Raw genomic sequence first — 17,070 nt, 5'->3', positions numbered from 1 at the left:
CAAATTTAAATTTGGATCGGTCTGATGATTTTTTGAAGAGTTATGGTCCTCTGACTTAGAAAATTTACTAAAATAATCAGTTTTCCACACTTTTTTTTTTTTAACATTCTTGAAGATATTGATTTGATAATTGGTATATATAGCTATAGTTTATTATGAGAAGTTATAGGTCAAGGTTGAATTTTGTTTAGGTCTTGTGATTTTGTGAAGAGTTATGGTCCTTGGACTTTGAAAAAAGGGTCTCTGTAAGCATTTTGCAGAGAATGGAATAACAACAATTTTGGCAAAAAAAACTTACAATTAAAATTAAAATTAATTTTTAATATTTCAACAAGTAATTTAACCACAGATTTGTTTTGGAAAAAGAGTCACATTTTGAAAACAAAAATTTTAACGGTAAGTTGTACGAAGTACAGCACATGTGACAGAGCTTACTTAGGGACTTCACAATATCAGTATATTTTATGTTTACAAAGTTGGTTAAAAGAAATACAAACAAGACTACCGACACATTGCATGTTTATTTTAAGACTATTTCATTTATTAGAGAATAATTGTAATTATGGTCATTACAGTAAACATTTCTATATTTGTCTATCTCTTTTGAGATGATTTAATTGCTACATGTACCTTTACCATTAACCATTACGGTGACTTGATCAAAACTTCAATTACGATTCTAAATGACGGAACTCCTCATCATCGAGTAAAATATTTTTCATTACCAATTCCCTATTTCCAATCGTGTAAATGACAGTGATGACTAATGAACTATTTTTGCATGTCAAGTATAATTTTGTCCTTGCTAAAAATAAAATGTTTTCACCAAATCAAATTTAGCAATAAATGAATAAGATTTGTGGTTAACCAAGGTTTTGTTTTGTCTTATTGATAATACTATTGTGTAATAAGGCTTCGTTACAACAGGAGCGTGGATATCAGAAACACTCTCAAGTTTAGTGTCGTGGAAAAGTAATAACTGATCGAGACATTATGTAATAGTGAATAAAATCAGATCTTTTTTTGAAAATATGATGTGGATATTGTTTTTGGATGAGAAAGTACAGGAATAATTGATTTGTAAGATGTAGAATAACATCTAATAAACATGCAGATACCATATGTAGTGTTTAAACCATGAATTTTTAATTGAAAAATAAAGATTTACTCAGAAACCCCAAACTTAAAAAGAAATCTATCCTTCAGTACTGTACCCTTGAGATTTCAACACCAAAGGCAAATGACTTAACAAGGTAACAATGGCTGATAATTTTAAACATTTAATGCTACATTATCATTGTATGTATAGAGCAAGTGAAACAGCTCTGGTATTACTATATTTTTAAAAGTCCTGGCTTCACGGTCATAAAACTTTCGAGCATGATTTTTGTACTCGGACTCGAAAATCAACCAATTAAATTGCTGGATTTCATGTTTCGAGCATGATTTTTGTGCTCCGAGCACTGAGCAAAGTTTTATGCCTTCAACCCCTGATGTTGCTTTCAAATTTGTGCAATATCAAAATGGTCCCTTAAGTAACGATTTTGGCAGAATTCTTTGCAAGATATAGATCAGTTTCATTGATGAATGCAGCTGCAGTAATATTGATAATTTTTAAACAGTGCCTTGCAAAGAAGTTTAGCAAATGCTGTCTCAAATTGCCTGACATCTTCACCTCAAATTACAGAAATAATATGAACATATTAGGCGACCACATGGCACATCATAATATTTTCATTTGACAGTAAGAAATCAACAATTTCTCACTTCGTTTTAGTGACTTTCTATTCATTATTTTTTTATTGTTTGCTTTTGCAAATGTTTCAAGTACCTTTACCTAGTATATAGAAAACATTGATAATTTTATTGATTTAAGGGAAGGTCAATACAATTAATAGATAGTTGGCTGCACTTCAAATTACGTAATCTTTCAATGTTTGCATTTTTATTCAAGTAATTCTGTGTAATACAAAGATTGTCTTTGATTAAATTCTTTGGTCCACAGCAATAAAAGGCATTCTATTTTGATAATGTAAAAGCAGAGGGGGCCCATCGGAATTAGTAATTGCATTACAGCTAAGATAGATTTTCTTTTTTTCATGACTCCATTATCAGTCTATAGTAAAATTGGCCTTAAAAGGTTAGTGAAACTTCAAGCTTTTTAACATTTCTAAGCTAACATAGAAGATAACATAGAAGATAACATGCTTTTTTCTCATGTTTTTTCACAAGACTTGAAAGACCATGCAATTTAGTGATCTAAGCATATACAGTACAAACAAGATGATTCAGTGAATATGATGTACATTATTATAGAGTTTAGTGATTCAGTGAAAATGACTGTACACATAGATATATCATCTTTTTGCTTAAGAATAAAAAGATTTATACCCGAATTTTTATTGAATTCATGCATGCATATAAGACAATGCCACTTGTGTCAAATCGTGGAACATTTTCTTGGTCTAGTTGGGATTTATGAGCTTTTTGCATAAAGGTACTGTATATTGCTGTAAGCAGTTTAAGCTAGATATCAGATGTTATAATTTACATGTAATGCCCCATTTACCTTATTTTGTGTATAAATCTGTTGCCTCAGTTTTTATATGACCACAAACAATTTTTGCGGTCGTATATTGATATGGCGTTGGTGTCATCGTCGTCTTCCTTGTTGTCCTCCTCGTCGTCCTCATCCGAAGACACATTGGTTTTCGCACTATAACTTTAGTTTAAGTAAATAGAAATCTATGAAATTTAAGCACAAGGTTTATGTCAACAGAAGGAAGGTTGGGATTGATTTTGGGAGTTTTGGTCCAAACGGTTTAGGAATAAGGGGCCAAAAAAAGGCCCAAATAGGCATTTTTCTTGGTTTTCGCACAAATTTTTATAACTTTAGTATAAGTAAATAGAAATCTATGAAGTTTAAACACAAGGTTTATGAACACAGAAGGAAGGTTGGGAGTGATTTTGGGAGTTTTGGTCCCAACAGTTTAGGAATTAGGGGCCAAAAAGGGGCCCAAATAAGCATTTTTCTTGGTTTTCGCACCATAACTTTAGTACAAGTAAATAGAAATCTATGAAATTTAAACACAAGGTTTATGACCATAAAAGGAAAGTTGGGATTGATTTTGGGAGTTTTGGTCCCAACAGTTTAGGAATTAGGGGCCCAAAGGGTCCAAAATTAAACTTAGTTTGATTTTAACAAAGATTGAATTCTTGTGGTTTTTGATTTGCTGAATCTAAACATGTACTTAGATTTTTGATTATTGGCCCAGTTTTCAAGTTGGTCCAATTCGGTGTCCAAAATTAAACTTTGTTTGATTTCAACAAAAATTGAATCCTTGTGGTTCTTGGATATGCTGAATCTAAACTTGTATTAAGATTTTTGTTTATGGGGCCTGAGTTTTAAAGTTGGTCCAAATCGTGGGCCAAAATTAAACTTTGTTTGATATCAACAAAAATTGAATCCATGAGATTCTTTGATATGCTGAATCTAAACATGTTTTTAGATTTTTGATTATAGGCCCAGTTTTCAAGTTGGTTCAAATTGGGGTCCAAAATTAATCTTTGTTTGATTTCAACAAAAATTGAATATATAGGGTTATTTAATATAATTTTTTGCTGGATCTAACCATGTATTTAGATTTTTGATATTGGACCATAATAGGTAAATGTCCAATTTAAAAATTTTAAGTTTAATTAAGTTTAAGTTCTTAGACCACATTCATTCTGTGTCAGAAACCTATGTTGTGTCAACTACTTAATCACAATCCAAATTCAGAGCTGTATCAAGCTTGAATGTTGTGTCCATACTTGCCCCAACTGTTCAGGGTTCAAATTCTGTGGTGGTATAAAGCTGTGCCCTGCGGAGCATCTGGTTAGGGACTTGAAATTCAAAAATTGAAGGGAATAAAAGGGTTATCAAACAGTATTTTAGTAAATCGTTTTTATTCTTATAATCATGTTGTTTTCAATGAAGATCTACATAGGTGGCCTTTCTGAAGGGACGACATCAAAAAGTTCAATGTAGGATAAAAAACTTATTCACATAGTTTTTTCACTGACACCCCCACCCCCTCTTAACTTAATTTGGGAAAAATTGATTTACCAATAGGGATACATGTAAAAATCGATTTTAGATATACAAAACTTGTAGAATTTTAACCCCCCACCCCCGAACTATTTGATTTAAGTTTTTTATCCTACATGGATCTCCTGATGTCGTCCCTAATTCTGTACTAGTTTTTGATGATTCACATTAATAAATCAGTGTTACAGTAATTAAAAACCAAACCTTTTAAGATGTTGGACATAATAATTTAATCTTTTCAAGATATTTATAAAGAATAATTTCTATATATGATCAAAAGGTTTCTATAAATATTAAAAAGATGACCTTATATAGTTGAAAAGTATCTGATAGGCTTAAGGATATGAATAACATTGTGTAATGAATATACAAATAAATAAACATAAATCTATTTAAATATCTATTTAATCCATTAAAGCCCATCTTATATCACATCAGAGGACAATATTGACAGGTCAAATCAATGTCAAATGTTTATAAAGATCCTTTATTTATATGAAGATGAGGTCAGTTATTCAATTTTGACCACATTGTCAAAACCCCAGAAATCAAACCTTTGGACTTAGTTAGAGAAAGGTATATTTTTGAAGGTATGTACCGTTATCGGAAAACTAAAGAAAACAAAAAGAAATATGCATCTTAAATTTATATTACATTTTCATCTAATTTCCTACTGAAAATAAGAATTATTTTTAAGTTTTTGGCATTTAATATGATATAAATTGGATATTTTTTTTAAAGACCATCCCTGTTTTAAATATTTCAAATATTATCATCAAAATAATACTTATTTTGGTAAAGAAAAGCATTCAATTTTACTTAACAAATAAATATTTGTAAATTGGCCATAGAACATCAACTTTGGAATAGTTGAAAACCTTATCTTATTTCTGTGAAAAATAGTCCAAATTATGTCCTTGGCACCCCTTATATGTTTTTTATTGCATACATTAGGCTGTTTGCCTTCTCTTTTGAATTGTTTCATATTTTTCCATGCAGGGGCCTTAAATACATAATATATATCTTTAATACTGTATGGCTTTTGCTTATCATGTTTATAGTGTACATGATGGTTGCTATAATCCTTATATTTTGGTCTCTAGATAATAGTTGTTTTATGGGCAACCATACCACATCTACTTTCTCTATTTAACTGTAAACTGCAAGGGGGTTTCGGGGGTTGGATTTTTTTGGCCGATCAATGCATTTGAATGGGAGCATATAGCTGGAACCCCCCCTTTACTCTGCCTCCCCCTTTGATAATTTCAGTTTAGTCATTTTAATTTTAAAATTCATTCATAAAATTTAGCTGATTCACACTTAATTATTTATTGAGCAAATTAGATTTAAAAATGCACTGGTATATCGAATTTAGGTAGGTATATTATTGGACAAATATTGTTTGCTACACAGGAATTTGAAGGTTATAATTGTTATCAACAATTATGTGTGTATAGATAGAGAGGTCTATTATTGGCAAAGATTTTATTCAAATTACTTATTTTATATGAAAGGTTTACATATTTAAGATAAAGACTTCGTTGTGGTAGTTAATATACAATATACCACTATACACTTTGGTAAGTTTATTTTATTAAATAGTAGAAGCAAAGATATTGGGTATAACATCTATGGTAAAAGTATTTTATATTAAAAAGGGATTCACTTACTTTGTTATCTACTATTCCAGAAGTGAAAAGATTTAGGTAAAATTCAGACGTAAAATGATGCAGAATTTCAATGCCTCACTGATGATGATGATGCTTAAGAAATTGTATCAAATTTCATTAAATAAAGATGAACATTAAAATCTTTCCATATTATCTAACACAGTGACCAGAGATTCAAAATGTCTACTTTTAAATTTGTTGCATTTCCGTCAAAATTTTGATTTACATGTAAGTGAACATCATTCTTCTTTCACATGTTGAGTAGGGGAGGTTGAAAAAAAATAATGTTCTAAATATTGGAAGAATTATTTGGCAAATTAATTTCTTATAATAAATAAATTAGATAGTGCAGGGATACAGCCGGTCCCAGGCCTCTATTTGGTAAATGAAGTCATAAAGGTCTACAAAAGACATAACTTGAAAGTGGACTATTGTTTTTCATGCATTTGACATCATGGTTTTAAGGAGGTTGGATGTTAATAAATCCACAGAATGCATCATTTTTGACTATACAAATGTCTTTATTCAGAAGATTGGTGCAGCATTGATGGGTGTTAGGATTGGGAAAATACATATAAAAATTGTTGTAAAAATTTTGAATGAAACTAAAGTTTTATCTAAAACCTATATGGTCATAATTCAGAGATCGTTGAAATCTTTAGTATAATGCTGCAGATCTTATAGGGTCTTGAATAGCCTAGAACAACGAGTAAGTCTACAATATACAGTAAAGCTATTGAAGGCCCCCTGTATGACAAATATTTGTCCTTGGATATTATGGTAGATAACATATGTTGTAACGGTTAACATTATTAAACATGTTTAAAACTGGAAGGAAGTACAAATCTATAAAGAATTTGTGGGGTGAAAATTAAGTGTAAATAAGAATATCAAATACATCATAATTACTATTTTTTAAGACAAATTTTTTCTCATTTTGGTTGACATATAAAATTACTTTTTTGAAAATTTTATTTTTCTTTTCTACTTAAAAAAATGGTGAAATGTATACTGTATATTTCCTCAGTATATTTCATCCACTATAAAATGTTAAATCCACAGTTATAAAAGTGTACTTGATATGTGATGAATATCACCCCTTAAAAATTGAAATGGTATAGATCCAGAGACGTTGGTGCACATGTACTTAGTTTAGAGATGTAAGAAAAATGACACGGGAAGGATGAATTCAGGAATTTCTGTGAAATAGAGTGCTTAAATCAAAACTTTGGATATATTTTATAATTTTTTTATTGAAAGGTAAAATATATATATCTCATTTATGCACAAATTAACAAAAAAATTAAGTAGAAATAATTTTGTCCTTTTGAAATTATTTAATGTGTACATGATATCTACATGTAAGCATTTGTAAAAATAATTAATTCATTGGGATATGTGAAAAATTAAAAGTCACATAATTAAAGCTATCTGAGGTACATGTATATGCTATTTTTTATTGGTATATTGGAGAATATTCAATATTATACTGTAGAAAATAATTAAGCTATACATGTACATACAATTTGTGAGTAGCATATTTTTATCTTTTGATAAAGGTTTGACGTTTTAATGGTGTTCTTGATAATTTTATAGGAAACATTTTTCCTAGAAAGTATGAAATGTATACAGTGCATGTAGTTTGATAATTGTGGAATTTTAATTCATCCATCAAGTTAAGGCTTGAATGTACAGTGGCGGATCCAGCCATTTGAAAAAGGGGGGTTCCCAACCCAGGACAAAGGGGGGATTCCAACTATATGTCCCCATTCAAATGCATTGATCGTCCAAAAAAAGGTGGAGGTTCCTACCCCGGGAACCCTCCCCCTGGATCCGCCACTGATGTATGTGAAAAGTAAATGTCACCCATCAGAGACAAAAAAATGATAGCTCTATATATATATAGAGAATTAAATTAAAAATACATCTGTCTTTTATCTGGTACAAAGATCAATCTTCTTCCTGCATTGGTTTATATTTCCAAAAAATGTCTAATTATGTGATAAATTGTTACGTAATAATGAGTTGTCATGTTACAGCTGTTTATTACATAACTCCACAAGACATGATAACAACGCGAATTTATAGCAAAATACAAATGAAAATATATAGTTTTACCAGAATTTTGATATGAAACATGACTGAACTGAAATACAGACTTTGGCATTTTTGGAAGCAGTGTTTAATTATCAAAATGACATTTAGGCAGAGAAAACACAGGTCAAATGTTGCCAAAAACAAGAAACTTTTTATCTGAATTCTTATGAAGTTTGTGTTGCTTAGTCTTAAGTTTTCTATGTTGTGTGTAATATGTACTATTATTTGTCTGTTTGTCTTTTTCTTTTTTAGCCATGGCGATGTCAGTTTTTTTTTTCGACTTCAATAATGAGTTTGAACAGTCCCTCTGATATCTTTGGCCCCTCTTTGAAATGAGCACTATCGTCTAAATTCACCCAACCTAATAATTGCCATCATTTGTATATTTACAAATAGTATATATGTTACCTATGTGGGAGTATCAGGTATTTATTTTGTACTTGATAAATATATATTTCATTTTATTGGGTGGTATTACATTTTCTTCAAAGATATATCTTAAGCAAGGTAAACATGGAATTGATTAAAATTGAACATGTTAAAAGGTATTTCAGAAGTGCATCGAAATATCTTTGTTAGTAGATGTTAAAGGTGACATAACTTTCAATAAACATTATTTTGATGCAATTGAAGTTTAAAAACAGGAACGTGACTGATCTGAGGAAAATATTTATGATGGAAGGAAAGTTAAAATCATTAGATATAAATAGAAATAATTTAACCAACAATTACATGTATTTCAATCAACAACCCTGATATGCCGTTGTCAATTTTGAATGTCACATGTAAACTTTTGAACTTAGATATATAGGTATTACAATGTAATACATGTAGCATTGTTGATAATGCCAAATGAGTTTTGTTTTTTGGTCCAGGTAGTTAATGATGAAGTTGAAGTACAATCAACTTGAAACTTAGTACACATTTTCCCTATGAGATGATCTTTTTAATTTTAATGCAAAATTAGAGTTTTGACCCCATTTTCATGGTCAACTGAATAGAGAAGTAAGTGGGAGTTGGGGATCATGTACTATTAAATCATTAACATGGTCAAATATAACTTTAATGTAGATTCACCTGGTTTCATTCACTTATCTTGGTCACTGATGAACCAGTTTACATGATCCTGGCAAAAAGGAAAGTCATATAATATATCTTTATATATAATAAAAACTATAACACAAATTCCCATAAGTCTCGGCCATTACGGTCTTCTTCATTGGAATAAATTACATTATTGAACCAACAATTACATAGCTTGGATATATTACGTTATAATAACTACTATGACTTATGATTGATGCAAACTTAGGAATCATGTTTAAGGACAATTACCTGACGTTGGTGCCTGTCCCCATTTAGGGCGGAAGAGATACTTTATATCAATTTCATGCATTGTTAATTGTTTCTTGAATGGAACTCTAATAATTCTGAAATGAATCAAATTTTAGTGTTTGATAGAAAAATTAGGGGATGAGGTATGAATTAGGCAATGAGAAAACTGTACTATAAGTCTTCCATAAAAGGCCTTGACATTAAAATGTGAAACAATTCAAATAAGAAAAACTAACTGCCTTATTTATGAAATAACAATTAATGAAAAACAAAAGGGACACATGCACAGTATGAATAAAAAGCCTTATTTTTGTACATTTTGTTGAAAAGGAACTGACATTAATGACATTGATGCATTAGACAGAGTCACAACTTAAATTGCATTGCAGCATTTTTTTCCTCCTTGCTCTCATTAATGGATTTGACCAGGATCTGCTTTGGGGACTCATTGGCTTTAGGGATGCCTCAAGACTAATTGTATATCTATAGATTGACCTAGCTTTAGGGATGCCTCAAGACTAATTGTATATCTATAGATTGACCTAGTTTTAGGGATGCCTCAAGACTAATTGTATATCTATAGATTGACCTGGCTTTAGGGATGCCTCAAGACTAATTGTATATCTATAGATTGACCTAGCTTTAGGGATGCCTCAAGACTAATTGTATATATATAGATTGACCTGGCTTTGAGGGATGCCTTAAGACTAATTGTATATCTATAGATTGACCTGGCTTTAGGGATGCCTCAAGACTAAATTGTATATTTATAGATTGACCTGGCTTTAGGGATGCCTCAAGACTAATTGTATATATATAGATTGACCTGGCTTTAGGGATGCCTCAAGACTAATTGTATATTTATAGATTGACCTGGCTTTAGGGATGCCTCAAGACTAATTGTATATTTATAGATTGACCTGGCTTTGAGGGATGCATTAATGACTTTTGGGGATGCATGGAGGCTGATTGTACATCTGTAGATTGAAAGGAAGCATGATGTAAAATCTGTTACAATTACAACTCAAGTATGATATCAGACAGAATCATGATTGACAGGTTCCGTGCAGTTGCATAATATTAGATTGCAGTTGTTAGGCTTGATTAAATTTTCAATGAAAGGTGTTTTTTTGGTAAGGGAAATTTGCAGTTTGAAATTGTTAATTGCACATTTCACAGAAATTTTCTAGTCAAAAATATCTGTTAATTGGGTAAATCAATTGCCTATGGCATTGTGTTGAAAATTAGATCATTTAATTTTCACTGATGCTTTAAAAAATGTAGCATTCATGCATATGCACTTTTGGGCTGCTTTCCAAGTTCAGTGAACGTAGATGCAACAGAAATTGAGTATTTGCAGTATTTATAGAAGAAAAAATACAAAGAAGTACTCTGTTAATTTTAAAAAGAGCTACATGTTTTTTAAAATTGTCTCTAAAAAAAATCAAGTTGTAAACAACTTGAGATACTACATGAGGCTGCAATCAGAGCTGCTGTAAAATTTTGAAAACAAAATATTTCAAACATTAATAAAGGGAGGGATGTAAAGGCTGTGCATATTATACAAGATAAATAGGGTACAATGGAGAATCACTTTGGAAGATTTGACATTGTTTGCCTCCCTTGGAGTTAGTAGTATACTCATGCACCCTTAGCTTAAAGTTGCTGTTAATGTGTGATTACAATGCATCTATATGTAGCTACATTTCCAAAGATGTCAATGGGAAAAATCTCTTATAATATCAAAGAGGGTGGTAAAGGGGGGTGCTTGCACGAAAAAAACGTGAAATAAGACATAATTTCACTTAGAACGTGAAATAATTTCTGTAATGAACGTTGCACGAAAAATAAATACTTTTATTTGAACCTTTTGTGACTGAGTCACTGCCTTCTTGTATATATTAACTCTTTGTTTTACTTGATATTCCCGATTTAGTATACACATTTATGATATAATTGGTTTACGGCTTTTAAAAAAGTATTTCTTGACAATGCCAAGTGTTTGAATTTTATTTAAAAAATACCGAGCACGCAAAATAAGACTTTGAAAATCACGATGCACGTAAAATTAAATAAGCAGAACACGTTGAACGAGGCACCCGTCATGCACGACTGAACGTCAAATAAAAAAGTAAAAACATGTTGAACGTGAAATAAAAAACTGCGATCACATTGCACGAAAATAACCCTTTATCACCCTCATCAAACAGTCATGAGCCATTGGCTGCTATAAATTTGATTGACATCCCCATCCTCATCAATAAACAAATAAAAAATTAATTTGAAATATATGGCTATTTTATTTTTATTTTGATAGAAGTTTAAAATAATAATTTGCAAAAATATAAAGAATTAAATGACAGTGAAATATGGTCTTCGGTATGACAGTACTAGCCTCTTTTTGATATTGGAAAGGCAATGCAATTTTGTATCAATAATTTTTCTTATTTCAGGTGGATATTCTAGTCAGCCATGGGGGCAGAAGAAAGTAAAGGAATAAATTATGGCTTGATGGGGCCTACTACAGTGGTGGCCAACATGAACCGTCAAGCACAAGCTGCCAGACCATGGTCTCTTTTACATATGTGTTCAGTGGACCAGTGGAAATCAGGGCATGCAGGTTAGTGTGCAAATTAACAACAGATTTCTGAAACTGCCGAGGTTTTGACCTGGTTATTCTAAGAAACAGTTCTCAAATAGTATGAATTATTATCTAATATTGGTCTGAGTTGTCAAAATGGTCCGATTTGTTTTTGGTCATAGTTGCCCTGATTTTCTATTAAAGGGATGATCCGAATCAAATTTCACCTAAAAAAGAATACAAATGTATAGGTAGTGGTTGTAGTATCTGGCAGCCACTCTGGCTCAATTTTATATACTGGCAATTCTAAATAGCTACCTAGTATTTATTTTAGCTGAACATGATCGCTTATTTTATAGCCGCAATTTTTTTTTTATTACAGGAATAATGCTGTGGTCATTATTCTCATTAACATGCATGAACTAGCAAAATTTAAATTTTATACATTATTTCTATGAAACGGATTATTTTAGCATGAAATTGTAAAATGCAGATATGTAATCTATAATCCTCATCTGATCTATAACAGGGATATAACAGCAAAACAATGCAACAAATGGCAAAAAATCAGTGGAAATAAAGTTTAACGCTTAAAACCATGACATTATAAAAATAACTAGGGACATGACGTACTGACATACAAGAACATATGTGATCCCTGATGCCTTGTACAACTGATAAATAGATGCTCATAACAATGTACTGTTCTTGTAAAACTATGGATTTCAGTCCAATTGGGAGTTGGACTTTGGCAAACAATCATTCTGTCTCAATTATTCTATTTTTATCATGTGACTAAAAAATCGGGAGATAGATTTGATTTATTTCAATTACGACTAACATTTAACTCTGTTGAGAATTTGATTTTCTCTTCAAATGGATTTTACTGATGTCTTCAGTTTTCATGTTTTGTTTCCAAGGCATTTAACCGGTTTAACAGTTGAATATGATTTAGCCTTATGACTGGTTTACTGCCGACAGGAATCAGACATGCATTCAAAAAAATTAAATTATCTTGGCGAAATCAGACAAAGGAAGAATTTCATTATAGTTTTATTATGTAATTGTTGTATAATGATAGAGCATGGTACAATTTGATGATCATTTGCACTTTGAAATGTAAAATTTTATTTACAAATAATCCTTCGTTAAAGAATTTATTTACAATGTTATGTTTACTTTTACTGAGAATTACACCTGTTGTGAGCATGTATAAAGTTTCTTTTTATGTGAAAATGTATGTTCTGCTCATTAATAGCTTGTCTTTTAAAGCATCAAAACAGATGTTTAATGATACTCTTTTCTGACCTAACATGTTTGATAAATGTTTATGACTGCTTTAGGTCAATATTGGGTAAAAGGAACTAAATACTTAAAATTGGAAGAATTTCTTTCATAGTTTGTTTAAGAGTTATTTTGAGGTATTATAATCCATGCTCATTGTGGAAGACATTTTGATGTTTATTTTTATATGACTGCAAAATTTTTTTGGATCAGTGAATGGAATGATGTCTTCATGGTCGTTGTCGTCGTTGTCATCTGCGTCGTCATGAACGTCATCTGGGTCGTCCGAAGACACATTTGGTTTCTGGACAATAACTTTAGTTTAAGTCTATGGATCTCTATGAAATTTTATAAGATGGTCCAATACCACAAAGGGAAGGTTTTGAATGATTTTGGGGATTATGGTTCCAACCGTTTAGGAATTAGGGGCCCAAAAAAGCCTTTTACTACTTTCAGGATAATAACTTTTGTATAAGTATTTCAATTGCTCTAAAAATATACCACAATGTTTAATACCACAAGTAGAAGGTTTGGATTCATTTTAGGGGTTATGGTGCCAACAGTTTAGGAATTTTTAAAGGTCTAAAAAAAAAAAGGCCAAAAGCAAAGAATTTTGTAGTTTCTGGCCAATACTTGTGTGTAAGTGCTTTGATCTCTCTGACATTGTACCACACGGTTCCATATCACAAAAGGAAGGCTGGGATTGAGTTGGGGTGGGGTGGGGGGGGGGGGGATAAATGCCCAATTCATGCAGGAATTAGGTACCAGAAAGGACCAAAAACAAGCATTTTTCTAGTTTCCAGACAATAATTTAATTGTATTTATAATAAGAGTATGGATCTCTCTGTAATTGCACCACAAGGTTCCATACTTCAAAGTAAAGGCTGGGATTGAGTGTGTTGGTAATTTCTCAAAGGGGGGTTCCAAATTTTTTAAGGGGTTCAAACTTTTTTTCAAAATTTTACAAATTTCATATTTTTGAAAAATTTCATATTTTTGAAAAATTTCAAAAAGAATCTTTAATTTTACAGTATTGCGCAATAGATTTGTAATATCTTGACATTTATTTTGTGTCAGAAACCTATACTTTGTGTCAAAAATTTTACTACAATCCAAATTCAGACAGTATCAAGCTTGCATTTTGTGTCAAAATTTGCCCCAGCTGTTCAGGGTTCGTTACCACTGTGGTGTATCAGGCTCACTCAGCAAGCAATTTATTTATTTATATTAATAGAGCAGGAGCTATAAGAAGAAATTGCGAGACTTAAATGTGCTCTGTGTAATTTTGGTCAGATTAAGGGGAACCCTTAACGTTAAGTTGACATGGCATAATCCCTTGATATTATTTGGCCCTGCATGCCTACTTGGTCTATTGACTTAGAAACTTGCATTCTGTTAGTTTGCACCATTAATATTTTATTAAATCATTTGAAGGGGAGAACTGAAAGTAAATGATATTTGGAATGCAGTTACCTTTTCAGTGTCTCTTTTCAATAGAGATTATTTGGCCCCACCCCTAAGTCCATGACTTTGAAAATTGTATAGATTACATTTTAAAGTTTTGCAATTTAAAGTTAAACATTTGCATTTTACATTGTACTATCGAAATAACATTTAGGTGCAACGTATATCAGTGTCAATAGTTTTATTTGTACAGTAAGATTGTTACCGCCATTAATCTCCTTTTATTTACTGAAAATCCAGAAAATTTGCGACAGGTTTATATGTCTCATGAAATAAAAAAAAAATGCATTTAAGGAAATATGCAGAAACTGTGGATTTACAGTATATTTATCTATGTTTTCTACTGGTTAGAGATTAATTTAGCACTATCAATGGAATCTAGAAAACACTTTGAAGTAATAGACTAATTTCATTGTTTAAAGTGGTTTCTTCAGTAAAATGTAAATATTTTAAGATGGTTATAAGAATGAATAACAGACTGGTTTTTACTGTATATAAACTTTAAAGAGGAACAGTTGTAATTGTTTTTACAGTTATTTTTGGGATACGATTGCTTTCCAGCAATCAGTAGACTTATACTAGACTTATACCGGTGGCTCAGAGCATTGCCCTCATGTCAATTGTTTTATTCTAAACATTAAGGAACATCTCAGATTCTTATGATTGTCATGCTTTAAAAGGTAAAAACAAACAAAGGGATTGAACTTAAACAACTTTCCTATAATGTTCTTTTCATAATCTTCATGTTTGATAATTCCCTTGACTTATATGCATGTATTTAACAACACGGAAAATCAGAATTAACAGAATATCATGATAATAGTAGAAGTTATTTAAATCATAAACAGAGCTTTGAAATGAATTTACTCATCTTCAATTTGATTTCCTTTAATATATGGAAAAGTACACTGTACATCAATTGAATTTAACAACAGAATACATCTTTTCTCTAATGATAATTATCAGGTATTTTGTGACATATTTGGACATTTTTGTGCAGTTAAGGTGCACCTCTCAGGTGATCAGCTGTCAATTAACAGGTGAGAAACCAAACAAGATGTTTATTGATATATAGTTATATAAAATGTGGTTGGTAGGTATTTATTGGCATTCAGTCAAAGTAAGGTTTATATATAAAATGTCAATTAATAACATTTTGTCTAGTCCCAGGTGTGTTTATAGATATTCTTTATATATCACATAATTTGTTCTTATTCCCTACTTACCTTTTATCTCTCAATTTGTCTACGGCAATTGATGACAAGTTTGTATTCTCAAAGTTTTTATCTCAATTTCACTCTCTCAATTTATTCTTCACTTTTTTTTTGCAACAAAGGCAACTTAATTTGTTAACAGTTTCCTAGCAACTCTGGTCTAATAAATAAAATTAGAAATAGCTAAAGTTCTATATGCATGGTATACATCTAGGTAATGTGAGGCTAGGTAAATTGTTATTTAATTGTTCAATTGTTTTGATCTGTATATTTATGTAATACATAAAAGGATTATAAAATTCTGGGAAACACAAATTTATTTCATTTTCCACAAATTTATCTGTGGTCTTTTTCATACAGTCATACTTAGAATCTAATAAAATTAATTTATATAAAATGCAAATGTTATGGTGAACTCACATGAAGTTGTTTATATACATGTATATATACCTTGCCCTTTGGTCTTCCATACATTAATAAGCAAACCATATTTCCTTGTTTTAATGTGTCTAAATGTTTTAAAGAATCTGAAATCTGTAGATATACAATAAAATATATATAATTAAATGTGATAGGTAACTGAATATTTAAATTGCAAATATGAGTAATTTGAACTTTTATTTAACAAGAAAACTTTTGATGGAAAAATGATACTGTAAATTAAAGGATGTATACAGAAATGTAAAACACCCATTGAGATGTTCTTAAATGCCTCAAATTGCATATAGATGTTCTTTGTTGCCTCAAATTGCCAATAGATGCTAGAAGCTAATATTAAAGACAGTTTTATAGCTGAGTTGGTTAAAACTGATTAACTTTTAAGCCTTGTTTTGTCATGTAATTTCTTTGCTATTTATTGCAGACAGAAACACATATACTGCCCACTAATTCAGAATGTAAAATTTATAGCTGAGTCAGCAGAATGTTGCATACTAAATCAATTAACATTTTAGCCTTTATGGTTTATTATCATTAGTTTCAGGTGATATAATAAGATGTTAATTTCTATCTCCCCATATAATCTAATCAATTTCTGGGTAATTTTCATGTATTATTCATTATGTTCATTTCTGATAACTGCATGGTTATAGAGATTGATTGACAAAGGTTAAGCTTACAGGATCAAGTATATTTCTTCAGTGAAATCAAACAAAACTGTTTAGTTCAGTGCATGGTTGTTGTCAAGCCTTAGCTAGATATAGAGATAAAGGGATCCCCTCAGTGGTGGGGTTTTAACTCACTTCTTAAAAGCTTTATATTTTAGAAGGTGGAAGACCTAGATGCTTCATACTTTGTATATACATGCTTTATGTTATGAAGTTTCCGTCCGTCACA

At 30.8% G+C, this 17,070-nt stretch overlaps 1 protein-coding gene across 5 annotated transcripts in view; it reads left to right on the top strand.

Annotated features, from left to right (window-relative positions):
- LOC139489206 (uncharacterized) overlaps positions 1–17,070 on the top strand; it is a 45,030-nt gene that overhangs the window by 13,948 nt on the left and 14,012 nt on the right. For 4 of the 5 annotated variants that reach the window (XM_071275405.1, XM_071275406.1, XM_071275402.1 and 1 more), the window contains one exon: positions 11,646–11,812. In XM_071275405.1, the coding sequence (XP_071131506.1) occupies positions 11,665–11,812 (148 nt within the window). In that variant the 5' untranslated portion in view covers positions 11,646–11,664. Of the gene's footprint in view, positions 1–6,798; positions 7,021–11,645; positions 11,813–17,070 lie in introns of those variants that run through there. The other variant, XM_071275403.1, reaches the window with a different exon arrangement.

The sequence above is a fragment of the Mytilus edulis genome, chromosome 9 (assembly GCF_963676685.1).
Source record: "Mytilus edulis chromosome 9, xbMytEdul2.2, whole genome shotgun sequence".
NCBI classification, from domain to species: Eukaryota; Metazoa; Mollusca; class Bivalvia; order Mytilida; family Mytilidae; genus Mytilus; species Mytilus edulis.
Note: the sequence above shows the minus strand (reverse complement) of the source record. Positions and strands in the feature narration are given on the sequence as shown.